The sequence below is a fragment of the Sapajus apella genome, unplaced genomic scaffold (genome assembly GCF_009761245.1).
Source record: "Sapajus apella isolate SASKATOON/1434 unplaced genomic scaffold, GSC_monkey_1.0 scaffold23, whole genome shotgun sequence".
Lineage (NCBI taxonomy): Eukaryota > Metazoa > Chordata > Mammalia > Primates > Cebidae > Sapajus > Sapajus apella.
Window position 1 is genome coordinate 15,096,864 of NW_022436963.1, and position 27,831 is coordinate 15,124,694.

General features: G+C 38.1%; 1 protein-coding gene and 1 long non-coding RNA gene across 2 annotated transcripts; both read right to left on the bottom strand.

Annotated features, from left to right (window-relative positions):
* Positions 1 to 466: 466 nt before the first annotated feature.
* THOC7 (THO complex 7) lies at positions 467 to 27,816 on the bottom strand. Its single transcript, XM_032290391.1, has 8 exons — positions 27,672 to 27,816; positions 6,617 to 6,734; positions 5,406 to 5,533; positions 5,009 to 5,095; positions 3,336 to 3,393; positions 2,368 to 2,434; positions 2,185 to 2,254; positions 467 to 1,222 (listed from the first exon to the last, which is right to left on the bottom strand). The coding sequence occupies exons 1-8, from the start codon at positions 27,688 to 27,690 to the stop codon at positions 1,155 to 1,157; spliced, it is 615 nt and encodes a 204-aa protein (XP_032146282.1). The 5' UTR covers positions 27,691 to 27,816; the 3' UTR covers positions 467 to 1,154.
* Positions 17,222 to 24,025, bottom strand: LOC116559474. The gene is made up of 2 exons (XR_004272469.1): positions 23,869 to 24,025; positions 17,222 to 21,920 (listed from the first exon to the last, which is right to left on the bottom strand). It is a non-coding gene; the product is annotated as an uncharacterized LOC116559474 (long non-coding RNA).
* Positions 27,817 to 27,831: the final 15 nt, after the last annotated feature.

Here is a 27,831-nt window from a genome sequence, read left to right on the forward strand (position 1 = left end):
AGGATGGGGCTGAGCAAGTGTTACACATGTAATTCAATACTTAAGAAAATTACAAGTGATTCAGCCTTAGCTTAATTTTAAAAAAATTATAAATTCTTTATGTAAGACAATCATTTTTTTTGTTTGTTTGTTTGAGATGGAGTTTTGCTCTTGTTGCCCAGGCTAGAGTGCAATGGCGTGATCTTGGCTCACCACAACCTCCGCCTCCTGGGTTCAAGCAATTCTCCTGCCTCAGACTCCTCAGTAGCTGGGATTACAGGCATGCACCACCATATCCGGCTAATTTCATATTTTTCTTTTTAGTAGAGACGGGGTTTCTCCATGTTGGTCAGGCTGGTCTTGAACTCCTGACCTCAGGTGACCAACCCCATCTCAGCCTCCCAAAGTGCTGGGATTACAGGTGTGAGCCACCACGGCTGGCCTATGCAAGACAATCTTAACAAACTATTTACGCTTCAAACAACTCTTCATTTTATCAATATATTCTTTTCTATTGAAAGTGATTACTAAAGAACAAAACAATAGAGAAAACAGATCAACAAAACAAGAATCATATTATTCACATATTAAGAAGAGAGATATAGAAAGTAAGGCATATTATTTTACTTTGCATCTTATAATTACCTCTCATGCCAGTAACTTTTAACAGCATGAAACCTTTCCCCGTAATAAGCATATACCACAAACATTTTGCATGTAATTTCAAAGGTTCGTGGCCCTCCTAAAGCATTTCATAGACTCTGTTTTCAGTAGTGTAATTATTTCTAGAAACTGGCCCATTTTCCCATGTACATCCTAGAAATGCCAACTTCTAACAATCTTCAACTTATTTTGTAAGCCAATCAATGTTGTCAGTTAAAAACTACCTAGACTATTAATGAGCACAAACATATCCAGCTTAAAAGCATTTTATTAAGCATATTTAGATGTTGCTTCCTACCTTTTAAGAATAAAAAATGCCTTTTAATAAAAAAATCTATACTAAAGTCATTTTCCTTTGTGTGAGGAAATATGAATGAAATGTACATTCATATTTAAAAACAGAGTATTGTACTGCCAAAATTTTAAATATCTCAAGAGCACAACCCATTTTAAACACATTATGTTCATGCAGCTATTTCAATATTCCTGGGAATGGTGGGCAATTAGCCTATCTATGGCTTAGTGTCTGTTTCCATGCTTTCGTCCTGAGCTTCTTCTACCTCTGAGAGTTTTTCATCATCTGTAATTGAGAAGGAAACATAAAACCTTAGTCAAGTTTGTCTAAATATTTTATATTTAATGAACACATGAAAACATGTTTATCCTTTATTAACCAATACAATTAAAGCAAAGATGGCTACTAATTTAATCAAACTGTAAAATTTATGTGATAGGTTTTACTTAAAAAAAAAAAAAAATCTAGGCAGGGTGTGGTGGCTCAAGCCTGTAATCCCAGCACTTTGGGAGGTCAAGGCAGGTAGATGACCTGAAGTCAGGAGGTTGAGACCAGCTTGGTCAACATGGTAAAACCCCGTCTCTACTAAAAATACAAAAATTAGCTGGGCATGATGGAATGTGTCTATAATTACAGCTACTCGGGAGGCTAAGGCACGAGAATCACTTGAACCTGTGAGGTTGGGATTGCAGTGAGCCAAGATTGCAGCACTGCACTCCAGCCTGGATGACAGAGCATGATTGTCTTTAAAAAAAAAAAAAAAAAAAAAAAAAAAAAGGGTCTTAGGCTGTTCTTGAAAACAATCAGAAGATCAGGTAACATAGAATTTCCAGCTGTCTACAGTGAATATAAAGAGCAAGTCTCCATTTCCCCAAAGCACCCAGCACTCGGTGGGTATGCAAATGTTCTTAGGTGCTGATTCCTTATTATTGCCTACCTGGATCCTGAGTTGTTACATTATAGTAATCTACTACAGTGAACCAAGAAAAACTCCAAATCTATCATCCTTCAATTCTTCTTAATTTAAAGCACTAGATATATCTTTAAATCCTATATTAGTACAAATTAAGACTTTTCTACACATATTCAATAAAGTTGAAAACATGAATATCTTCTAATGTCATCCAGCTATACTGTTCAGAAATTGAAGGTATATTCTCTCTCCAAGATATATATTTCAAAAGGTACATCCCTGACTCATTTAAAAAATCTTCATAAACATTTATTTTGAGACTATTTCTACTTACTTTCCAATGTTTGCTGAAGTTCATGGATGGTACTAAGAAGAACGTGAAACTGTTTCCGTCTCAATTCCAGCTGTGTTAACAAGAGAAAAATTTATACAAATGATTATCTATATATATAGAGATATATATGATGATCTATATATAGATAGATAAATCACAAAGGCTAAATATCTATGTAAATACCTTATCTTCGACACTTTCTTTAATATGTGAAAGATGCTCTAATTCTTTTCCCAGAGCTTCTAGTTCCCTGGAAATAATAAAACAGTGTTACATTTTGCTGAGTGGGGGAAAAGAATTTACAATTAATAACTAACTTCTTAGTTACTAGATAGAATTTTTAAAATAAAATTAAAAAAAACTTATAAGGAGTTATAACACTTCATTATGGTGAGACTTTTAAAAATGATGATTTCTTCTTAACTTTTAAATATGGACTTACTTTAATTAAAATTACATTTTTGGATAAATTTTTAAAGTACAGAAAAATACAGATAATAGAATAACAAGACCCAAGAAATGATACATATTGTAGAGCTTAACTTCAAGGGTCTTTTTTTTTGTAAAAGAAATAAAGCATTGCCAATTAACTGGAAATACCCTTTGAACCTTACCCCTAGTCCTCTATCCTGGGCCTTTTTATCTCCTCTACCTCCCACTCAGGCAGCCACTATATCATTCTAATCCTTTTTTATACATAGCCTTGTATCACTGAATAATATACACTCTTGGAATATAATATTTGAAAGGGGGTTATAACTTTTGTAAATTGTTATTATTCTATATGTGTTTCAGGAATTTAATAATAAAATTTATTATGTGTTTTTTCACTGATTATGTTTTGAGGAGTGTGTTTTAACAGTACATAACTAGTTTATTCTTTTTAACTGAAATTTAATATTTTAATATATGAAGACTACATTCTATTTCTCCACTCTATTTGTCCATATTACATGCATTTATTTTAGACATATAGGTGGTAAGGTCAGAGGAAAATAAATCTAACAGAGAAGTATTGGAAAATATAATATCGAATATCTGACCCCTCCTTTTGACACATATTTATTTCTGCAAAAATGAAATGCCTAGGGTAGTATATGAGCATATATGTATAAAGCTTAGTTCCTTTCAAAGTAAAGCTCTACACTTACTTTAATGTCTCATGCCTGTCTGGATGATGCTGGATCACTTTTGCCAAAGCATCATATTCTGAAAGACATAAAAATGTTTATCAAACTAAGGGCTTATCAAAACAAAATGTGTAATATCACAAGCCTCTCCTAATCACTTCCCTAGTACATCAAGAAATGAAATCATTGAAAGATGAGTATTGCCAGGTTTAGTTGACTGAATTATAACAATGATACATAACATCAAAAGTATCCTAAATAGGGATTTTAGCTCCCTAAACTTTAGCACTTTTTTTCCATTTATATGTTATGTTCTGGACAGAACATAAGAGGTCAGCATAAGAATAAGTGAACTTCAGTTATTACTTATTATCAAATAGACTGATTCTGAGAAGGATCTTACTCACTAGTTGTCCAAAAAAAAAAAAAAAAAAAAAAGAAAATCAGTGAACATATCCATCCATTAATTTGAGACATTAGTCAAAAGCAAATTACACGTCTCCCTCATTCTAAAAGTTAAGATTTCAGAAAGTTACAAATAACTTAAAATTCAAGTTCTACTTTCTGCTCCACTGAGACCTCCAAGATAAGTCATCTAACTCCTATTAACCTTTCTTCTGAAGTGATGAATGACACGATTTACTTAAAAGCCTCATTAACCAAAAAAAACACTGCAAAATGTTTTTAAATGACTTTAGAACTGATACTAAGTTGGTATATCTTACTGTAAATAGGGCACTAAAACTTCACCACACACATTTTAGACTGAAAAACTTTTAAAAAGAGGAAATTAAGCTTCACCTTAATTAGCTAATTAAAAAGTAAAATTCATTGTTTTAGAACTGATCATATTAATTCAATAAAAGTATGATTCTTTTATATACGAATTTTTTGAATTACAAAATAATACATGCCCTGTGTAAAATAAAACAAAGCAAAACCAGAGAAAAGAACCTAAGCCATAAAAACCCACCACTCTGAAATAACCACTAACATTTTCTATTCTAGTTTTTCCTATCAATGGTAACAGTTGTGATTATAAATTATGATTTTTATTTTTGCTTTTCTTCAATTTACATTATAGGAGTAGTGCCTCTAACATTAAAAATTATCTGGAAATAGCATTTAGGAAGTACATAAGAACATACTCTAACTTAAAAACAAGAGATTATAACAAAACTCAACTTTAAGTTTCTTATTAGATATTCTAGATAGTCTATAAATTTTTGCTTGCTTCATAATTAATGAAAACTCACAGAGTTTAAATTCTTTTCCATTTCATTTTTTGGAAAGTAGCTCTATTAAACAAACAAACAAAAAAAACCCAAGTCATATATCTGGTGTATTTATGTAAACTGCCTCTGCTGATTAACTATAACATTATTTAGGCAAAAAGGTCCAAGATGGTAAAAATTTAATACTTAAGAAACAATGGGAAAAGAAAACAAAAAAGGAGAAAAACAGAAAAGAAATACTTGGATAATCAGTGTAATCCAGCAAAAACATTTTTTTCCAACACAGATTTCTTTCTCTATTTTAAAGAACAATATAGTTTTAAGGAATTAAATTTGGATATTTTTTTTTAAAATCCAGGTTGATTCAGGCTGAAGATTTTTCCTCACAACATTAAAAGCTGCATGAAAATAGTAGTCAGTAATAAAGTATTTGCACATTAAATCCCTTGAAACCCTTACCTTGGCGATTTTTTCGTATTCGTTTTGCTTGAAGAATTTGCTTTTTGCACTCAGCAATTTTTTCATGTGCTCCAGCAATGCTACATTCTATATAAGAAGGTTTTTAAAACATAGTTGTAACAATATCAACAATCCATGTTTAATTTTAAAATGCATTTATAAATTAAATTCTATTGCTAATAAAATAGACACTAGTATTAAAAAAAAAAAAAGCTGTAACCCAAAGTACCATATCATATTAGAATGCACATTTTTGTAGCTAACATTTGCTGTATTCTTTCCGTTAATACTATAATTATTATTCTTTTACCACCAACCAAAGAAAATTGTTAGCAGATATTATTTCCTTTACACCATACAAAATAAAATTACAGATAGAAACATTAATATTCTTTACCTATTTCCTTGTAAATTTTTTCATAATTTTCCATTTCTCTGAGATTCATATCATATACTAGTAAAGTTTTTCCCATTGAAAATTCACATTGAGACAGTGTGCTCAGCATACGCTGGTACTGGCTATATCTAATGAGAAAGGGAGAAAACCAAAATAAAGATGTTTGTAGACTGACAAAACTGAGCTATTATAATGCAGGCAAATATTAGCTAATTAAATTATACCAAGTTCTGAGAGAGTCATTTGCCTATTTAAAATAATTCAGAATACCTGTTCCTTTTCTTTTTATCAAATGTAGCACACCTGAATTTATAAACTAGTTACACATGCAAAGATGAGACTGTTGTTCTTATCAATATATGCTTTATTCAAACAATTATTTGCATTTTGTTTAAAATACATTATGAATTTTTTATCTTCACAATTCTGTCTCCACAATTTACTCTATAAAATTATTTATGTGAAAAGCAAAGTTTACTCTCTCTCTCTCTCTCTCTCACACATACACACACGCACACACACATACATACATACAGTTGGGCATGGTAGCTCGTGCCTGTAATTCTGGCATTTTGGGACGTCAAGGTGGGCAGACCACTTGAAGCCAGGAGTTCAACATCAGCCTGGCCAACATGGTGAAACCCCATCTCTACTAAAAATACAAAAATTAGTCAGGCATGGTGGTGCATGCCTATAATTCCAGCAACTTGGTAGGCTGAGGCACTTGTACTGCTTGAACCTGGGAGGCAGAGGTTGCAGTGGGCCAAGACTGCACAATGGCACTCCAGCCTGAGCAATAGAATGAGACTCTGTGTCAAAAAAAAAAAAAAAAAAGATTATATGTGGGTGTGTGTGTGTGTGTGCGTGTGTGTGTGTGTGTATCAGGTCGGTGCAAAAGTTAAAGATATTGGCAAAAACCATGATTACTTTTGTGCCAGCTTAATACATACGTATACTTATTAAACACTTATATCCTAATGGGTCTGAATTTAATCTTCATTTCTCTTTACCAATCTGCCTTCTCTATGTTTTATTAAACATATGGGAGGCCTCTGAAGAAAAGAAAAGGCCAAGAAAATCTACTCTTAATTAAGAGTTGATTCCACTGGACATTTAAGGTGAGTGAAAATTTGATCTATTCACAGGACCTTAATGTATGGGCTAAAATCACATTAGGACATTGGTATAGAAACAATAGTGAAATAAAATACCCTTCTTCCTGGGACCCAGAGTTGCACCATTTAATGAAACTCTTCACTAGCAGATTAATTCTCCGATCATCTCCAGCACCATCTCCATCAATGAGGAGACGCTTCCGTATGACTTCGTCTGCAGGAAAGAAGGGCAATGTTACCATCTGGCTCTTGGTAACTTTCAAATACAAATAACCAATATCACTGTTCAATTGTTTATTCAAAAGAAAATTATTGAAATGTAAATGTATTTAATGCCACTGAACTGTATACTTAAAAATGGCTAGCTAAAATGGTAAATTTTATTTTATGCATGTTTTATGATATTGCATATAATAAAAATATGTATATAGAAAAGAAAAAAAAAAGTTATTGCATGACTACCGTGTGTCAGGTACTGTTCTAGGGGCTGAAATAATAGCAGTGAAAAGACATCCTTACAGAGTTGGCAGTCTACTGGGTTGTTGAGTGGAAATAATTTTCAGATACAATCAAGGAAATAAGCCAATAATTCTTAGAGAACCTTTTGTGAAATAATTTGCCCAGACAGACAGAAATCCAAATGTTTATGTCTTTGGCCAGTGAGAGGCACTGATAAAAGGAATAGACAGGAAATATTTAAAAGATGTAGTGGCAAACTAGGAAAAAAGAATGGGTCAGGGAAAAAGGAATGAATTTGTTAAATAAACATATAATTTAAGGCTGGGTGTGGTGGCTCATGCCTATAACCTCAACAGTTTGGGAGGCTGAGGTAGGAGTATCGCTTGAGCCCAGGAGTTCCAGACCAGCCTGAGCAACACAGTAAGACTCTGACTCTACAAAAAATAAAAATTAGCTGGGTGTGGTGGCATGTGCCTATTAGGCCCAGTTACTTGGGAGGCTGGGGAAGGAGGATCACTTGAGCCTGGGAGATCATGGCTGCAGTGAGTCATGATCTCACCACTGCACTCCAGTGCCTATAGGCAACAAAGCAAGAGGCTGTTTCCAAAACAAATAATATATATATCATATATTATAAATATATAAATATATATTTATATTATTATAATTTACAAATATTTATATTATATATATAAATTTATACATTATATATTATAATACATATTATATTTATACAAATATAAAAATGTACAATATACATGCATATTATATATAATATATATTATATATATACATGTTATATACATACGTATATTATATATATATATATAGTTATCTGTAAGGTTTCTTTCCCCATGAGAATTTTTTTTTAAACAATACTCTCTGACTTTTGCCCCAAGGAAAAGAATAAGAGAGAAAAAAAAAGCAGTGTAGATGACAATGATGACCAACAAGTGGGGTCCCAATCTATCTGCTTGGCAGTTCTGAGCTAGTGTTCTTACCCAGACAAAATGATCCTGGATCATAACAAGAGCAAGACAAATTAAAACCACAGTAAAATATAATTTTTCACCTAATAGATAAGCAAAAATCAAAAGATCTGATAAAACTGTTGGCAAAGGTGTTAGAAAACTGCACTTTTTTTTTTTTTAAACAGTCTTACTCTGTCGCCCAGGGTAGAGTGCAGTGGCACGATCTCAGCTCACCGCAACTACGACCTCTTGGGTTCAAGCAATTCTCTGGCCTCAGCCTCCTGAGCAGCTGGGACTACAGGCGCCTGACATCATGCCTAGCTAATTTTTGTATTTTTAGTAGAGATGGGGTTTCACCATATTAGTCACGCTGGTCTTGATCTCCTGACCTTGTGATCTGCCCACCTCAGCCTCCCCAAATACTGGGATTACAAGCGTGAGCCACCGTGCCCAGCCAGAAAACCGCACTTTTATACACTAGTAAAATGTAAACTGGTAATTCTTTGTAGGGCCACTGAACAGTAACAAATAAAATTAAAAACGCACATATCCTTCTGACCCCATAATTCCAATTCTAGAAATTTGTCCTATATAAGTGCACCCATGCACAAAGACAGAAATAAAGGGGTTCTTAGTGGTCCTATTTGTAGTAGAAAGATTGCAAACCTATTCATCAATAAGAAACTGGTTAAATAATAAAACATTCACATAATATAATAGTATGAGCCAAAAAAATAGTGCAGATATATATACTGATACCAGAAAACTCTCCTTAGATATGTTAGGTAAAATGAAAACAAAACAGGTGTAGAGAAACATACACAATATGTTGCCATATGTGCGAAAAAAGGAGGCTTTGGGTGTGCATGTGCATGTGTGTATTCAGAGACTATCCTTGGATGGATCCTCAAGAAACTTGGAATAGTGGTTATTTCCAGTAAAACGGACTACAGATAGAGGTGGGAAAAGATATAATTTGCCTGCATGTCTTAGTAGAACTTGGGGTTTTCTCTTCTTTTTTTACAGTATGCATTCAATATTTTACAAAATATTGTATTATTATTTTTTGAGATGGAGTCTCACTCTTATCGCCAGGCTGGAGTGCAGTGGCGTGACCTTGGCTCACTGCAGTCTCTCCGCCTTCTGCATTCAAGTGATTCCCCTGCCTCTGCTTCCCAAGTAGCTGAGACTACAGGCATGCACCACCAGGTCCCGCTAATTTTTTGTATCTTAGTAAAATGTAACCATGTTGGCCAGGATGGTCTCCATCTCCTGACCTCATGATCTGCCTGCCTTGGACTCCCAAAGTTCTGGGATTATAGGCATGAGCCACTGTGCCCAGCCTCATTATTTTTCAAAAATAAATTTTAAAGTGTGAATAATTCCTAGAGAGACTGCATATTGAAATAACAGCAAAATCTTTAAACAATAGTTCCTGTGTGTAGGCAGAAGTATTTCTGAGCGCAGGTGCAGTGGAGATAAACTTTGGAAGGCAGATGGCTCCAGTTTTAAAATATATTTTGTGATAACATCAAATAAACATTTTTAGAATTGGGTTTGGTTCTCAGAGTTATGGCTTTGGCAGACTGCTCAAGCTACATATTCATCAAGTGTATTATTTTTCATTTAAAAAATATAAACTAATGCTTTCACTTTTTAACCACCAACAATATTATCTGAAGAGATTGAGACAAATAAAACAGTCCTGGCCAGGCGCAGGGGCTCATGCCTGTAATCCCAGCACTTTGGGAGTACAACCAAGGCAGACAGATCATGAGGTCAAGAGTTCGAGACCAGCCTGGCCAACATGGTGAAACCTCGTAATACAAAGAATTAGTTGGGCATGGTGGCTGATGTCTGTAATCCCGGCTACTTGGGAGGCTGAGACAGGAGAATTGTTTGAACCCAGGAGGCAGATGTTGCGGTGTGCGGAGATTGTGCCATTGCACTCCAGCCTGGGCAACAGAGAAAGATTCTATCTCAAAAAACAAACAAACGAACAACAACAACAACAAAAAACAGTCCTTGAAGAGACTAAAATGCAGAAAATAAACATTAATAGAATTTTCTTACTACAAACATTTTAACTTTATTAAAAGGAAGCATCTAGTGGGTGAATCTGGTGGCACTGGTGCTATTCAACAGTTCCTTTGCTAGTCTTATCTGTGTTCCTCTCAAGTCTCCAAAAAATACCATTTTCTTCCTATATACCTAGATCTCCAACTATATTGACAACTGTGGATTCCACATGTAAATGCATTCATGTAATAGGCAAACAACATCTGAGGCAAACTGGGGAGTGAGTGCCCTGACTGAGAGGAAAAATAACAACAGATCTAAGAGATTAAAGTTTGATGCTATGGTTTGAATGTCCCCTCCAAAACTCATGTCGATATTTAACTGTGATTAAAATGACCTGGACAGACACTTCTCAAAGAAGATATACAAATGGCCAACAAGTATATGAAAAAATTCTCAACATTACTCATCAGGGAAATGAAAATCAAAACCACAGTGAGATATTGCCTCACCTCACTGAGAGAGGCTACTAGCAAAAAGGTAAACAATAATAAGTGTTCGTGAGGATGTGAAGAAAGCAGAACTCTTATATACTATTGGTGGGAATGTAAACTAGTACAGCTATTATGGGAAAAAGATGGAGAGTCCTCAAAAAACTGAAAATATAAGCTGGAGAATTCACAACCTAAGTGTCCACACATCAATGAGTAAATGAAGAAAATGTAGTATCTATACACCATGGAATACTACTCAGACATAAAAAGGAATGAAATAATTGTTTGGGCATGGTGGCTCATGCCTATAATCCCAGCACTTTGGGAGGCTGAGGCAGGTGGATCACCTGAGGTCAGGAGTTTAAGACCAGCCTGGCCAACATGGCAATACCCTGTCTCTACCAAAAATATAAAAATTAGCTGGGTGTGGTAGCGTGTGCCTATAATCCTAGCTACTGGGCAGGCTGAGGCAGGAGAATTGCTTGAACCCGGTATGGTAGGCGGAGGTTGCAGTAAGCCTAGACCAAGCCACTGCACTCCAGCCTGGGCAACAGAGCAAGACTCAATCTCAAAAAAAAAAAAAAAAAAAAAGGAATGAAATAGTGTCTGTTGCAGCAATCTGGATGGAGCTGGAGGTCATTATTCTAAGTGAAGTAACTCAGGAATGGAAAATCAAATACCACATGTTCTCTCACATCATAAATGGGAGCTAAGCTATGAGGACACAAAGACATACAAAGTGACATAATAGACTTTGAAGATTCAGAAGGGGGAGGTTGAGAAAGGGGTGAGGGGAAAAAATACTACACTAGGTACATTGGATATAAATACACTACTCATGTAGTGTACTACATGGGTAATAGGTGCACTAAAATTTCAGAATTCACCACTGATAGAATTTATCCATATAACCAAAAATCATTTGTACCTCAAAAGCTATTGAAAATAATAAAATTAAAATTTTACAAAATGGAAAAAAATATGAGCCAGGCACAGTGGCTCATTTCTACGATTCTAGCAACTCAGGAGGCTGAGGTGAGGGGACTGATAATTGAATGAGGCCAATAATTTGAGACCAGCCTGGGTAACATGGTAACACTATGTCTTAAAAAAAAAAAGTCACGCTTGGTGGTGTGGACCTGTAGTTCCAGCTACTTGGGAGGACTACTTGAGCCCAGAAGTTTGAGGATGCAGCAGTGAACTACGATTGTGCCACTACACTCCAGTGTGGGTGACAGAGCCAGGCTCTATTTTTTTTTTTTTTTTTTTGAGACAGGGTCTGGCTCTGTCACCCAGGTTGGAGTGCAGCGGCATGAACTCAGCTCACTGCAACCTCCAGCTACTGGGTTCAAGCCATCCTCCCACCTCAGCCTCCCAAGTAGCTGAGACTACAGTTTCACCATGCTGCCCAGGCTGGTCTCAAACTCCTGAACTCAATCGATCCGCATGCCTCACCCTCCTAAGTGCTGGAATTACAGAAACGAGCCTCTGCGCCCAAAAAAAAAAAAAAAAAAAAAAAAAAAAATCTCTATATATACACATATATATATATATATACACACATATATGTGTATATATACATTTATATTTATATTTTTTATCACTCTTTTGTCCAGGCTGGAGTACAGTGGCATGATCTGTTTACTGGAACCTCCGTCTCCTGGGTTCAAGCAATTCTACTGCCTCAGCCTTCTGAAAAGCTGGGAATACAGGCATGTGCCACCATGCCCAGCTAATTTTGTATTTTCAGTTGAGATGAGGTTTCACCATGTTGGTCAGACTAGTCTCGAACACCTGACCTCAAATGATCTGCCTACCTTGGCCTCTCAAAGTGCTGGGATTACAGGTATAAGCTACTATGCTAGGCCTCAATAATTTTTTAAATTAAAAATAGAGCTACCATACGATCCAGCAATCCCACCACTGGTTATGCGTCCAAAGGAAATAAAATCAGTATGTCAAAGAGGTATCTGTACTCCAACATTTATAGCAGCCTTATTCACAATAGCCAAGGTATGGAATCAACTTAGGTGTTTAACAACAGATGAATGAATTAAAAAAAAATGTGGATGTGTGTGTATACACATACATACACACACACATACATACACAATGAAATACTATTCAATTATAAAAAGGAGGACAACCTGTTATTTCAACAACATGGATGAACCTGGAGAACATTTAAGTGAAATAAGCCGGGCACAGAGAAACAAATAATGCATAATCACACTCATATGGAATCTAAAAAAATTGGTCTCACAAAAGTAGAGAATATGATGGTGGTTATCAAAGGCCGGGGTGGCTAGGGAGAAGGGAGTTGGGTAAGTGTTGGTCAAAAGATACATACTTACAATTAGGAGGAATAAATTTCAAGAGATCTAATTGTACAGCAAGGTGACTATAGTTAATGATAATATAGTGTATTCTTGGCAAATGTAAAAACAGTGAATGTTATATGCTCTCACCACAAAAATGATAACTCTGTGAGGTCATGCATTTGTTAATTAGCTAGTTAACCATTCCACAATGTATATATACTTCACATATATACCGTCAGTTTAAAATAAATATATAAAAAAGAAGGAAATTTAATTGCCATCGAGCCGATATTAAGATGGGGAACTTTGAAGAGGTGATAGGTCATTAGGGCTTTTATGCAGCTATTGTGGAAACAGGTTTGTAACCTTGGAGTGAGCTTCTGATAAAAGGGTGAGTTCAGCTCCATTTCCTTTCTCAATCTCACACTCTCCTTTGCCATGTGATACCTTTTGCCATGTTATGACACAGCAAGAAAGCCCTCACCATATTTGGCCCTTTGATGTTGAATTTCCCACCCTCTAGAACCATGAGACAAACTTCTATTGTTTATAAATTACCCATTCTCTGGTATTCTGTTACCGCAGAGGAAAACAGAATAAGATGGAAAATTGTACTGGCCATATGACTGTTGCTATAACAAATACCTGAAAATGCAGAAGTGGCTTTGGACCTGGGTAAGGGGTAGAAACTGGAAGAGTTTTGAAGCAAATGCTGGGTACAGCCTATGGCTGTGAATGGAGTACTGAAGGCAATTTGGCCAGGGCTCAGAAGATTTCAAACTAGGGAGAGCTTAAATCTTCTTAAGGATTCCTTAGGTGGGTGGAATCACGATGTTGGTAGAAATATAAATGATAAAGTCCATTTTGATGAGACCTCAGATGGAAATGGGGAACATGCTATCAGAAACTGTAGTAAAGGCCATTGCTGTTTTACAGTTGCAAAGAACTTGGCTGAACTGTGTATGTGTCTTACAACTTGATTGAATGCAGAACTCAAGAGCAATGAACTAGAATATGTAGTAGAAAAAATATCTAAGTAGCAAAGCATTCAGCCTGCTGTGTGCCTTTTAACCATGTACAGTCAGATGCAAAAGGGAAGAAATGACTTAAAGATTATTTATAATAAAAAGAGAAACAGAAAAAAAGAATCAGAAAATTTGCTTCCTGGCCACACAAAGAATGAAAAAGTGTGTTAAAGAATACTAAGGGTGCAGCCAAGCAACTGTCTGCTAAATAGATTAGTATGTGTAGAAGGAAACCAATTGTTACTAATCAAGGCAATGAGAAAAAGACCCTAAAGGCATTCTGAAGATCTTTGAGGCTGGGCCACATATTCTATTTCATGAAATGAAGTGTTGCCCAAGTCTACAATCATAAAGACAACTGAGATCTTTAAACTAAATTTGTTGTAATTTTGTCTTTTGACAGATGTCCACAAAAGGGCCCGGAGATAGCTGATGACCTGAGACTCCTTGAGGAACACAGGAAAAGGTGATGCTAACCTTCTTTTTTTGGGGGATGGGAAGCATTGCCTCCTTCACCAAGCCCTGAGGGTTGTTAAGTCCCTCTCAGATCTGAGCTCTGCTCTCTTAAGCATTTTAGCTCCTTGATATCTTTGGCTTTGGGGGTATCAAGGTTAGTTTGTGCTTTGAGAGAGCATTTGACTTTGGGGTACTTAGGATTAGTTTGTGCTGTGGCAGGGCACATGACTTTTGGGTTCATAGTGGCTGACAAGTCACTGGTAAGGGCTATATTTTTTTGGCCTCCACTCTGGTGATATCTCATGCATGATGCTATAAAAAGCTTGAGTCAAACCCTGAAGAATGTGGCTGGACAGAAATATGGGTTTCATCCCATTGACGACCAGCATATGGCCAGAGGGAAATGTGGGTTACAGTCTTTGTGGCTAACATACAGGGCTGCAGTGGTAAAGGTAACCGACAGCAGTCACAGTAAGTGGTTATTACCAAGGGGTGAAAAGGGGCACGAACTCTGGCTTTTGGAATTCATAGGTATGTGTGTTCTTTTTTCTTACATGTTTAGATGAGGGAGGCCTCATGCACCTGACTGAGTCAGACAAAAACGACAGAAATTGAAAAGTTGAAAAGTCATTAGCTAAGTTGGTCAAGGTAATCTCAAAGCCAAAACCATTTTGGGTTTGAAAGACCCAATATCCAACATAAAATGATTTCCTTAATTTCTAAAGATCTGAGTACCCTGCCTTCTGGCCAATTTGACTTTTTTGTGTATAAGATTTCTGGTTCTGAAAGCTACAAATATTTACAAATGGCAAAATCTTACAAAACATAATTCAGAATTATAATGCCATTCCATGGAATGTTCCAGATGAAAAAGGCTATTCATCTAAGAAGTGCACTTCAACCTCGAGCATCCCAAATTAGGCAGAGAGAACAGAATTCTAACCGGCATTCAGAAGCCTCAAAGAGACAACAGTGCTCTAAAATCATGTTTTAAAAAGATTCACTGTAATGGCCTGGCACGGAGGCTCATGTCTGTAATCCCAGCACTTTGGGAGGCCGAGGTGGGTGGATCACCTGAGGTCAGGAGTTAGAGACCAGCCTGGCCAACATGGCGAAACCCCATCTCTACTAAAAATACAAAAATTAGCTGGGCATTGTGGCGTATGCCTGTAATCCCAGCTACTGAAAAGGCTGAGGCGGGAGAATCGCTTGAATCTGGGAGGCAGAGGTTGCACCGAGCCAAGATTGCACCATCACACTCCAGCCTGGGCAAGAGGGCAAGACTTGGTCTCAAAACAAAACAAAACAACAACAAAAAAGATTCACAGTAAAGAGCTAATTAATGAAAAGTTGGAAATGTAAGATACTCCCTTACCAAGGATGGTAAAAACTGATATGACTCCTACTGTGCCCCCTCTGCCCCCACTTACTTTGCCTGAATACTAAAATCTACTCCTAAATATCCAGTCTGCTTTGTCTGAATTGCCTTTCTTCCCTGAAAAAAGCAGTTAAACAGTTTCCTTATAAGAGAATCATCTGAAAAATCAGAAGATAATCCCCAAGTGACTTGTAGTCCCTGGACAAAAATGGACTTCAGGGCCACAGTTTAAGATTTTCCTAAACCTAGAGAAGAACGTCACAAGTTTTCTGAAGAATTCAGGGTCTTACTGGTAACTTACTTTTTTAAAATTTCAATTTCTTTATATTTTTTTAGATGAAGTTTTGCTCTTATTGCCCAGACTGGAGGGCAATGGCACTATTTCTGCTCACTGCAATCTCCACCTCCCGGGTTCAAGCAATTATCCTGCTTCAGCCTCCTGACTAGCTGGGATTACAGGTGCATGCCACCACACCTGGCTAATTTTTTGTATTTTTAGCAGAGATGGGGTTTCACCATGATGGCCAGGCTGGTCTCAAACTCCTGACCTCAGGTGATCTACCTGCCTTGCCCTCCTAAATGCTGGGATTATAGGCATGAACCACTGTGCCTGGCCTTACTGGTAACTTATGATCCCAGGATACTTTTTTTTTTTGACCCCAGGATACTTTATCTGTACCAACTAGTACACATGTTGGTGTTATCTAGGGAGCCCCATATAGATGAAAGAGGCAGAATGGTAGTTTCCTAAGAATTCCATCAAGTACCCAACAAGTACCATCTGATCTACTTAACGGGTCAGGCAAAACCCAAAAGATTGCAAATTACCTTTTCAAAAGCCATTCCCAAAGTATTTCAGCTGCATGACAACCAACAACCTAGAATGACATTTAGGCTTGTCCTAGGTTGCGTCCCCAAATAAGCAACCCCTAAAACAGCAGTTTCCAAAAATTGACTGCCATTTGTGCAAACAACCAGGACACTGGAAAAAGGACTGCTAAAAAAAATTTTTAGGAAAGCCCCTAAAATGAGGCTTCCCACCTACTCTGTGATTAAAAAAAAAAGTTCCTGTAAATCTGGTATGTATTGGTATAAATGCTATCAGTCATAATTTTGGTTGAGAAATAACCAAATTTCCTTGTCAAATGCATCATTATTATAATGAGCTCTTAAGTCATGTTGTCCACAGTTAATTGTTTTGGTTCTAATACCTTTTATGAAAGCTTTTTTTGCAAGCAAGTATAATCCAAAAGTGCTGTGTCTTCAAAAAGCTGTATCAAGAAGAATAAAAAAAGGTCAGGCACATTGGCTCACACCTATAATCCCAGCACTCTGGGAGGCAGAAGTGAGCAGATCACTTGAGGTCAGGAGTTGAGACCAGCCTGGCCAACAAGACAAAACCCCGTTTCCACTAAAAATACAAAAATTGGCGGGGTATGGAGTTGCGTGCCTGTAATCCCAGCGACTCAGGAGGCTGAGGCAGGAGAACTGCTTAAACCCAGGAGGCGGAGGCTACAGTGAGGCAAGATCATGCCACTGTACTCCATCCTGGGCAACAGAGTGAGACTCTGTCTCAAAAAAAAAAAAAAAAAAAAAAAGGAAACTCTGACATAACTTTTATTTGATATCATTGGACAACATTTCTAAAACTTTAATGAAGAAACTGTAAACCAAAAATAAAATTCTTAGCCCTACAGCCAATTGAATGGACCCCCCTTACCCTCATTCAATAGGCCAAGGGCTTTCCAAAGTAAACCTGAAAAACTAGTTCAGGCCATGATGGGAATGGGGGTAGGGTCAGAATGCCTCATTATACCTTCCTTCTAGAATTCAGGCACAATTAACCAGCATGAACATTAAAACAGAAATCTTAAGACTGACCAAAGAGATTCTTTGTACCAATAAGATACAACACATGACAGACAGCAGACATTGAAAGAAATTGAAGTATTTTACTCCAAAATATATATATTTTTTATGGATTTTAAAATGGCCCTGCAAAGTTCTCTTGTGGGGGAAACCTACATTCTGTGGAGAATCCCTTTCCCTTTCTAGGCCTTTTCCTGATCCAGGAGAGATTAACTAGAGTCTGGCACCTTTTTAAATCTGGTAAGAAGTATTTACCATGGCCGGGCATGGTGGCTTTTGCCTGTAATCCAAGCACTTTGGAGGCCAAGGCGGGCGGATCACCTGAGGTCGGGAGTTCAAGACCAGCCTGACCGACATGGTGAAACCCCGTCTTTAAAAAAAAAAAAAGAAAGAAAAAAAAAAGAAGAAGAAGAAGAAAAAAGAAATATTTACCATCTATTCTCCTTGAAGCCTGCTCTCTGGATGTTTCATCTGTATAAGAACCTTGGCATCCACAACTCCTTATTTTAACCCAGAAATTCCTGTCTATTGATTGCAAGTCTTTAGATAATAACATAGCTCAACCAATTGCCAATCAGAAAATTAACTCCACCTGTGAACTGGAAGTCCTCCCCATCCCCTACCTTTGAGTTATCCTGCCCTTCTGTACTGATGGTCATTTTACATGCATTCATTGATGTCTGCCTATAACTTCTGTCCCCCTAAAATGTATAAAATCAGCTGTAACTCAAACTGCCTTTGGCGTGTTCTCAGGACCTCCTGAGGCTGTGTCATGGGCATATATCTTTAACCCTGGCAAAATAAACTCCTAAATTGATTTAGACTTGTCTCAGTTACTTTTGGTTTACAAATCTGATGGGTTTGTAAAATTGCTAACCAAGATCAAACAAAGCATGAATCAATTACATGAGCCTGACTGAATCGATAAATAAAATTCACGACTTGTATCATCCTATAAAAGTCAGAGTAAATGTTGAAGATTTATCTATAGACATATCTATGTAGATACATATGACTCATTTATACATATGAAGTTTTGCCCCGTTAGGATTCCTTAGAAATTTGCTTCTGTCTCAAACTTACTGGGAAGATCATTGTGTTTCTAGATTAAACTGTGCATAAACAGTTGCTGCCTAGAAACTCTGTGGACAAGAATTACTGAAATAACATGTATAAAGTGCAGAGCATAGCTCCAACAGCAACAAAATTAAATAAAAAAGTAAGCTCTTAGTTTGAGAACAGCCTTTGTTCTTTTTAAATTTAAAGACGGCCTGCTGCTGATAGCTCCTACACAAATGGCATGAGCATTATTATTTTTAATAACACCTTATCAATTAGCTCCACACTGAATACACTGAAAACATGTTTTGTTTACTATACACACTGACTTCACAAATTATCATGCTTGAAACCCTCTGTAAGTAATTTGAATGCCTACATTAGTAATTCTGGTGGGCTTTGGTCTATCCTATAAAAACAGTAAAGATGGCTTAGCAGATTTTATTTTTGTTATTTTATTGATGTTATCAACATCACTCCTTAGTTGTCATAATTACTTTCTTTACTATGAGGATCAACATCATCTGGAAAGAGTTTCTAAACCAAAATACTTGACACCTGCTGTGAGGGTGGTGGTTTTCCACCTGGCTTTAGGCTTCAAGGACGATGGCTGGATAACACCATCCATCTAGCTCCTGGAAAGACTGAGGAGTGTTTACCTGAGTCAAGAAAAGGAGTCAGCAATTAACTTCTCATATAAGTAATACGACCACATATTGTCTAGTGTATACTGCCTGTGAGGCAGGGCATGAGATAAATATTTGCCCATCAAAATGCCTCATATCCAATATGCCTAAATGAAATGTTAACCACTGAAGACATAAAAAACAGGACTGGTTTAAAGGTAGACTATTATCACAATTCTAGAATTTATGACTTCCTACTGGATTTGGTTATATGTTGTATCATAATTGCACATACAAAATCTGTCTTTCAAAATCAGTTTAAAGTCAGTAATGTCACCTGCAAAATGGAATACATATATGCCAACACATATCCAGAATATAAAATTACTCAAGACACTAAATAAGCCTCAAAAAGTCCTTTCAAGAAGTTAGATTTTAAAACTCTATTTTTCATAAACATAAAGGCAGGAAGAAATGACGCCTTCATAGTTGCTAGAGCAACTCTAGATTTTCAGGCCTCTGGTCAGATGACACAGCCATTTTAGCTGTGCTCTCATTTTAGCATAAAACAGACAGTTTCTCATAAATCCAGACTAATATTCCTTTCAAAATTCATAATTGTTCTTTCCCTATATTTGCCATTAAAACCTTGATTAAAAAACAACTTTAGAGACAGGTCAAGGCTTCACAACCAGCGGCAACAGCATCACTGTTATGTAACTCCCTGCTAAGGCTAAATTACAGATCAAATGTGGCTCCACTTGTGGAAGGGCTGCAATCACACCTGCCTCTGTGAACTAGTAATCCTGTGATCTACCAGTGAGGATTAGCATTTCCTTTCTAAATGCAGTTTGGCAAAAAATTCTGTAGGTGTTAAACTGAAAGCCACAGGAAGGGATAACAATTTCAGACAGGATTATAATGGGAAAAGCAGCTGGCTACTAATACTAAGGCAAGATAGCAAGATATACCAAAATTAAAGACACATATACCTTTTGACTTACCTTTTAGAAAGTATTCCCACAAGTATACAAAAATATCTATGCAAATATCTCCATTGTAACAGTGTTTGGAAGAGTAAAAAACTGAAAACAAACTAAATGCCAATAGAGGATTTGTTTAAAAAATTAATAGACTATAAACACTGATATAAAAGAATAAGGTACCTCTATATTCAAAAGAGCTCCATGATAAGCTAAAAATTAAAACAATTGAACTCATGGAGGTAGACAGTAGAGCTGGTTACCAGAGGCTGGGAAGAGTAGTGGGGTGTGTGGTGGCAGGCGAGGAGCAGAGATGCTTAATGGGTACAAAAATATAGCTACATAGAAAGAATAGGATCTAGCATTTGATAGCACAATAGGATGATTACAGTCAACAATAATTTACTGCACATTTTATACTAACTAAAAAAGCATAACTAGAATGTTTATAACAAAGAAATTATAAATGCTTGAAGAGGATGAATATGCTGTCTACCATGCTATGATTATTTTGCATTGTATATATGTATCAAAGTATCTCATGTACCCCATAAACATATGCACCTACATCATTAAAAATTTTTTATTTTTAAAAATAAAAAATTATTTTTTATTTTTACAGACCAGTATGTAAATGGTTATATAAAATTTTCAAGCATATATACATACTGGTGTACCAGCCAACAGATATATAACACTTAAATATGCTAAGGATTGTTTTAGACGCTTTTCAGATATAAATACACTTAATTCACACAATAGTATTATAGATATTCTTATCCCTATTTTACCAAAGAAAAAGCATCTTGCCAAAAATTCAATGTAAGGAATTGAAATGGAACTCAAACTCAGGAGTCAGGCTCCAGAGAAGATACTTTTACCTTTTAGAGGCATTAAAAATCATTCTGGGAGAGGGATTATTGTGGAAGGTAAAGAGGGGAAGGTTTGTATTTTTCATATTGTGCATTTCTTCTTGAATTTACTGAGATGTATTACTTTTATTCTGAAATAGTAACAGTGGTTAACTGAGTGGTAAGCTTATTTATCATTCTCAGGTACTTCATTTTTTTCTGTATTAAAAATGCTATTCTGTTATTAAATAGAGTTATGATGTGTTAACAACAAAAAAGAAAACTGGCTTGACTTGACCTATTTAAATGAACAAGAAGAGAAACTAAAGCCATGTAAAAACAATGTTTATGGAGATTATTGTAAGATTTATTGTTAGACCACCACAGCTCATGTTAAGATGAATTACATATATTAGCCCATTGTGTTACATTCCTTATAGTAAAATAACACCTGGTCCCTCCTTTCAAAAAGCTCAAAATCATTAAAACAATTTTTAAGGTCAACAATATTAAGAAGACACATAAAAAGGTGGGTGGACGGAATCATAAGTAAGATGGCTTGATTCCTCCATGTAAATATTAACCTCCCCTAAGATGCTTGAGACTGGTCTACATAAATTGCTGATGCCAAGGCAAATTACTTACACCAAAATTAAAATTTTAAATTTGAAAAGGAAAAGAAAAGCAAAACATCACTTTGAGGTCCTTTGTCTTTTCTCTCTGCTTGCCTAAATGTTTATAGTGTTAATAAAGTCAAGGTGAAATGTCAATCTTGCTTTGAAAAACCAATCATCTTGGCTAAGGAAACGTCATTTAATAGTTTAACTGCAGCAGTTGTCCCTGTGCTGGGGCCACAGAGGATGAAACAAAGTGGGCAAATCCAATGGCACTAATGAAAAAAAAAAACCAAAAACAAATGAACCCTGTGCCCACGAATGTCTAATTAACACTGGATCAGCAAGTGAAATAGGAATAACAGCAGCAGCAAACACTTACATAGCATTTAAGTAATCTTAGTTGGTGACCACACGTCCTATTTGTTTCCTTTCACTCTGAAAGCTGTCCTGGTTTACACAATAAATTAAATGGTCACTCAACTTCAAAGTGCTTTACATATATTATCATGTTTCATCCTTGAAACAACTCTATAAAGAGTGTACTATTATCTTCCTTTTACAGATGACTTACTACTCACCTCTGTATTCACAGAAAAATATATACAATTACATTATTAGAAAGTCATTGTGCAGCTCCATTATTCTGTCATATCGTTCGTAGGCATATTAAAAACCTATTTGAATTATTTCAAATTCCAACAAGTCTATATTCATGCATTATACTTTCCTAGTTAAAAAAAAAAAAAAAAGCTATTGTCAAAACCAGCAAGCTCTATTAAATGGAATATAGAGCCACATTCCACCCCAAGCCCTTTCTCCATCTCTTATCTGTTGCTCTGGCACATCAATATATCTACCTAATGTTCTCTGAACTGCAGAAAGTGCTTCTAAAATGATTTCTATCAGGGTACTAACAATATTTAGCAGCCTTTAAATTTACACATACAAAATACAAACAGTTAATACAGTTTAATAGTGACAACAACCAAACTGTTTTTCAGTTAGCCAAAATGCTAGAGTTGGCAACAAGGGAAGGAGAAAAAATGCTTTGTCACAAACTAGCTGTGACTGAAAGTTACTAACTTCCAAAATCTCCACTTTTTCACCTATGACAGTAGTGGTGAAAATATCCAGTCTAGTAGCTGTAGATACTGATATAGTAGAACTTTCCTTCCCTCTAAGGCAGGGCAGTTCCTCAAACTGAGTCAGGAAATAAAGGGCTGCTTCTTCCAGGGCTCCAGTCCAATTGGATAGGCAGACCCAGAGGAATGGATTACATGAAGGCACAGTGATACAGGTACCTCAAATTTATAACAGACTTTGGCCCTCATGTAAGTTCCATGGACAGGTACTGGTACTCCTCCAAGAGCTTTCCAGGAGGATGAATGAGGTATCAAAAGCATCCACTTCTATCTTCTACAATAACATTGCTCTAATCCAAGCCCATACTTCTCTTATCTAGAATAGTTTGCATTGAACTCTGTTTTCATTTTTGCCTTTCTAGAATCCGTTTTTTTATGCAACTCAGAATGATCTAAAAGATTAATTGGATCACTAACTCTCCTGCTTACAATCTTCCAATTGTTTCTAAATGCCCACAGGGACAATTCAGTCTCCTTTCCAAAGCCTGCAATGTCCCTCTTGAGCTCCCTTTTACCTCCTTTTCCATCACACTCCTCTTGGCCCACCTGGATGCAGTCCTGTCCCTAGATCCAGCCCACTGGCTTTCCTTATCTTCTCCTAAAGGGCACAGAGCTTGTTTTTACCTCAGGCCTTTGCACTAGTTGTTGTCCGTATCTGGCATACTTTCGTGGGCTCTTCATGAGGTTGAACTTGTCAGGTCTCACTGCCCTCCCCCATTACTCTCTGTCCTCATTCCATCAGGTTCATTCTCAGAACTTAATTACATTCCTTTTCAGAAATTATCTTATTTACTTATTTGATCATACACTATGGCTTCTTTCCCTGAAGCAGGGGCCAGGGCCCTCCTCTGTCTAGTTTATTGCAAAGTAGCCAGGACCTTGGATTGTGCCTAGAAGGTATGCAATAAATACTTGTTGACTCATCACACATACTACTCATTTCAGCTTGATCTCAGCTGACGAAAACCACGTTTATAGAGGATGGTTTGAAGAAGTTGTACTTTGTCTTTACAGTCTAGATATTCTTAACCAAAAAACCTTGAATTATGCCAGATCAGCAGAGTTACCCACTACCTACCTAAGCCACACTGTCCATTGGTTTTATTTCTAGACAGGGTCTAGCTCTGTTGACAGGCTGGAGTGCAGTGGTGTAATCATGGCTCATTACAACCTCAAACTCCTGGGCTCAAGTGATACTCCCTCTTCAGCTTCCTGAGGAGCTGGGGCTACCTACAGGTATGTGCCACTCCACCTGGCTAATAAAAAAGATTTTTTAGTAGAGACGAGTAGCTGAGACTACAGGTGCACACCACCACACACACCTGACTAATTTAAAAAATTTTTTAGTAGAGATGAGCAACATAGTAGCTATGTTGCTTAGGCTGGTCACAAACTCCTGTGCTCAAGTGGTCTTCCAGCCTTAGCCTCCCAAAGTGCTAAGATTGATTACAGGTGTAAGCTACCACGCCCAGCCTCTATTGGCTTTAGAATGTCTTTCTAAATTGTGATTTAGTTTTCTTTTACCTAGCAAGGGATGTGCTACAAAACAGCTCTATGATCTTCAGTGCTGAAAAGAGGTTAAGGATATGACACTGGCTTTCATCATAAGGACCTCAATGATAAACTTTTCCTCTAGTTAAAATCAGAAAAAAAACCCTGCTTTTCCTGGGCATCTAAGGATGATGCCTTCTTTCACGAACACTACATCAGAGTAGAACAGGTCCTGCCTCTTGGCATGAACTACTGCAGAATTAGGTCACTTTCTGGTGAATTAATGTATTAGACTTTATATTCTTGCATTTTGAGGATCACCCCACTTCTGAATTCGCTTTATTTTTCCTAATCTCAATGTTCTTTATTTCTTGTTTACTAATGCGATTAATTTTTACGTTTTCTCATTACGGTGGACTGCCTTAAATGTTTTCTAGCATAAGGCATATAAATAACGTATTGAGGGCAATAGCAGCACTAACTATGCATAAAATAATATGGCTAATAGGCAGAGGGGTCAACTACTTCTAGGAAAGAGGGGATTTTTGAGGAGGGTCTTGAGGAATAAGTGAGCTGTCACCTGAAAAGGCAAGAAAAGGGAACCTGTGCAGATTAAGAGAGAAAGCACAGTTCCACATCAAAGGAAAGTGGAAGACAGATTAGTAACAACTCTGACATTTAATAATATTTACTGAACGTTAATTTTTATGTGTTGGACTCAATGCAAAGCCATTTACAACTTTTGTGTGTTTAATCCTCAAAACAATCCTCTGACCTGGATTTTATTATCTCCATTCAGAGACGGAAACTGAGGCAGTTTGTGAGTGGCAGAATTGAGACTCCTGTGGCCTCTACGGATGTGGGGGTGGGGGGCACTTGGCTGCACTCAGTACTTCAGAACTCATCTTCTATCCCTATCTCCCATGTGACAAAGCCCATCGCTCCTTCGGACATCTCTCTCTCAATAAGTAGAAAAGTAGCACTAACAGGCACACAGTGAAGTCGAAAACCTGGGATCATCCTAAACTCCTCCTCTCTCCCCATCCACTCAATACCTGAAGTCCTGACATTCTACTGCACACGTTTCCTTCCCACCTGTCCACTTCTCAGCATTCCTTCTAGGTCAGTGTCCTTATTGTCACTCACCAGGGCCACTACAGAACTAGCAGACATAGGATGCATAACAGGGAAGGGCAGGAACTATGCAGGTGGACTCCCTGCCTTTGACCCTCTATAACTTACTACCTGTGCAACCTTGGGCAAGCTAACCTATGTCTCAGTTTCAACTGTAAAATGGGGATAACAATTAGAACACTACCTGACAGCACTATGTAAATGTTAGTAAGTGGGGAGGAAACTTAGCTCCTTATTTTTTCTTCCTCTCATCATTCTACACATAGCAGAGACAGGGTGTATGCCTGCTTTTGTTTGTTTTGAGACAGGGTCTTACTTTACCACCCAGACTGGAGTGCATTGGCACGACCTTGGCTCACTGCAGCGTAGACCTCCCAGGCTCAAGTGATCCTCTTTCTTCAGCCTCCCAAGTCCTGGGACTACAGGTGTGTGCCACTGTGCCAGACCAATTTTTTTTGTATTTGTAGACATGGGGTCTCACTATGTTGCCCAAGCTGGTCCTGAACTCCTGAGCTCATGAGATCCGCCTGCCTTGGCCTCCCAAAGTGCTGGGATTACAAACTTGAGCCACTGTGCCTAGCCATGTGTGTGTGTTTTAATGCTAATCTGATTAACACCACCCACACCAATGTTAAAAACTTTTAATGGCTTCCCATTGCCCTTAGAAATCTCTGACTCATAACTTTCTAAATTCTAGCAATACCTGTCAGCTTTGAGTTCTTCCAATATCTTGGGGCCTTTGTTCAAGTGGCTCCCAACCCAGAACACCAGTCCAACATCTACTTATTCTTCAAAAATGAGATTAACTTTTTTTGGGGAGGCTTTCTCATCTCCATTGATTGGATAAACAATCTTTGTTACATGTTCCTACAGTTCCCAACCTTGCACTTCCTTGTGACAATATTTGTCACTCTTAATTAGGCAATGTTTCTTTCCCATCAGACTGAAATGTGAGAGAGGGAAAAGCTCTTGCTCGTTGGTTCTGGGTTGTAATCCCAAAGCCTAGTCCTAGAAGGATAAATATCTACTAAATAAATGAAACTGGAATGAAGCAAAGCTGAAAGTTCACATGAAGTTCCTGGGTCTTTAGTAGCCTCCCACCTCCACCACTCTTTATCAGTCTGCATATTTGGGCCTATCACTGTTCTTCCCAGGGCCAGGCCCTTTAATGTGGACACCCAAGTTGTCTTCAACTTTTCAGAAGTGGACTCTCCACAGGCATTTACAGTTACTCGTTACCTTCTCCTCAAAAACACTCAAGAGCCCTAGATCTTCCCTTTCCAGATATCAAAGGACCTCCCTCCTCCCTAAGCAGATACCTTGCAAGTTCTCCCTCCAGTTGCCAAACATGTCCTTTTCCCCTTCCCCAAAGTGTCACTTTATTTCTGCTTTCAGTCCATAGACCATCTCCCTTAGACTGTCCACAAACCCAGCCTTTGCTCCTCTAAATCCATTCCATCTGACAAATCACCCTCCCCAAAACACACCCACCCACCCACCCTTCTACCGTTTATCGCCTCTCATCCTTATACAGGCTCCTCTTTACTTCCCGTAAATCTCCCTCGCACACTTCCTGATTACCCTTGGATCTATTCTTTTTATAAATAATTCCTAGCTCCTTCTCCTCAACCACAATTCACTCGCAGTTCAAGGCCTCATCGCAATTTCCTCCATTGTCTGTGAGCCCTTCGCAATATGCCCCAGGACCCCTCCAGGTGTCACGCTCTGTATCCTGACAACCCTTGTACTAGACTCCTGAAACTCCCGCCCCATCTTTGGAGCTGCCACTCCCTCCCAGCCCTCCACAAACCTTCCGAGTCCCCAGCCCCAAGCCCGGCACCACCGCCCACCCTTCGCAGCTCCTGGGCCCTCACCGCATCCCTAGACAAACCCGCATTCCCTCCGGTCCCACCCGCCCTTGCATCGCTTCTAGCTATCTCGGCCACCCACGTGTGTTGCCAGCCTTCCGACCACGCTGCCGGCACACCCTACAGCGGGGCGCCGACTCCAGGAGAGCGGACCGGGGATGTCGAGGGGCTCCGAGGGGCGCTCGGGCTCCGACGAGAGGAAGAAGGATTCGGGGGAAGCGGCCGGGGAGGCCCGGGGCTCCGGGGAGAGGTCGGGAAGGCCGAAGCGCTCGGGCGAAGCAGCCTGGGAGACCGAGGGGCTCCCGGAAGCGGCCTGGGAGGCCAGGGGTCTCGGGGGAGGCCGAGCGGGCCGTGCAGCGGACGCGGGTGGCGGCAAGCGGGGCCTCACCGTCAGTCACGGCTCCCATGGCGTGCACGACGGCGGCGGCGGCGGCGCAAGCTGAGGCGGCGGTTGGCGGCGGCGGAGGTCAAACTCCCACAATGCAGCCGGGTAAACAGCCATGGAGGAGGAGGCGGCGGCGCCCGCGGCCGCCAGCTCCGACGCCTGA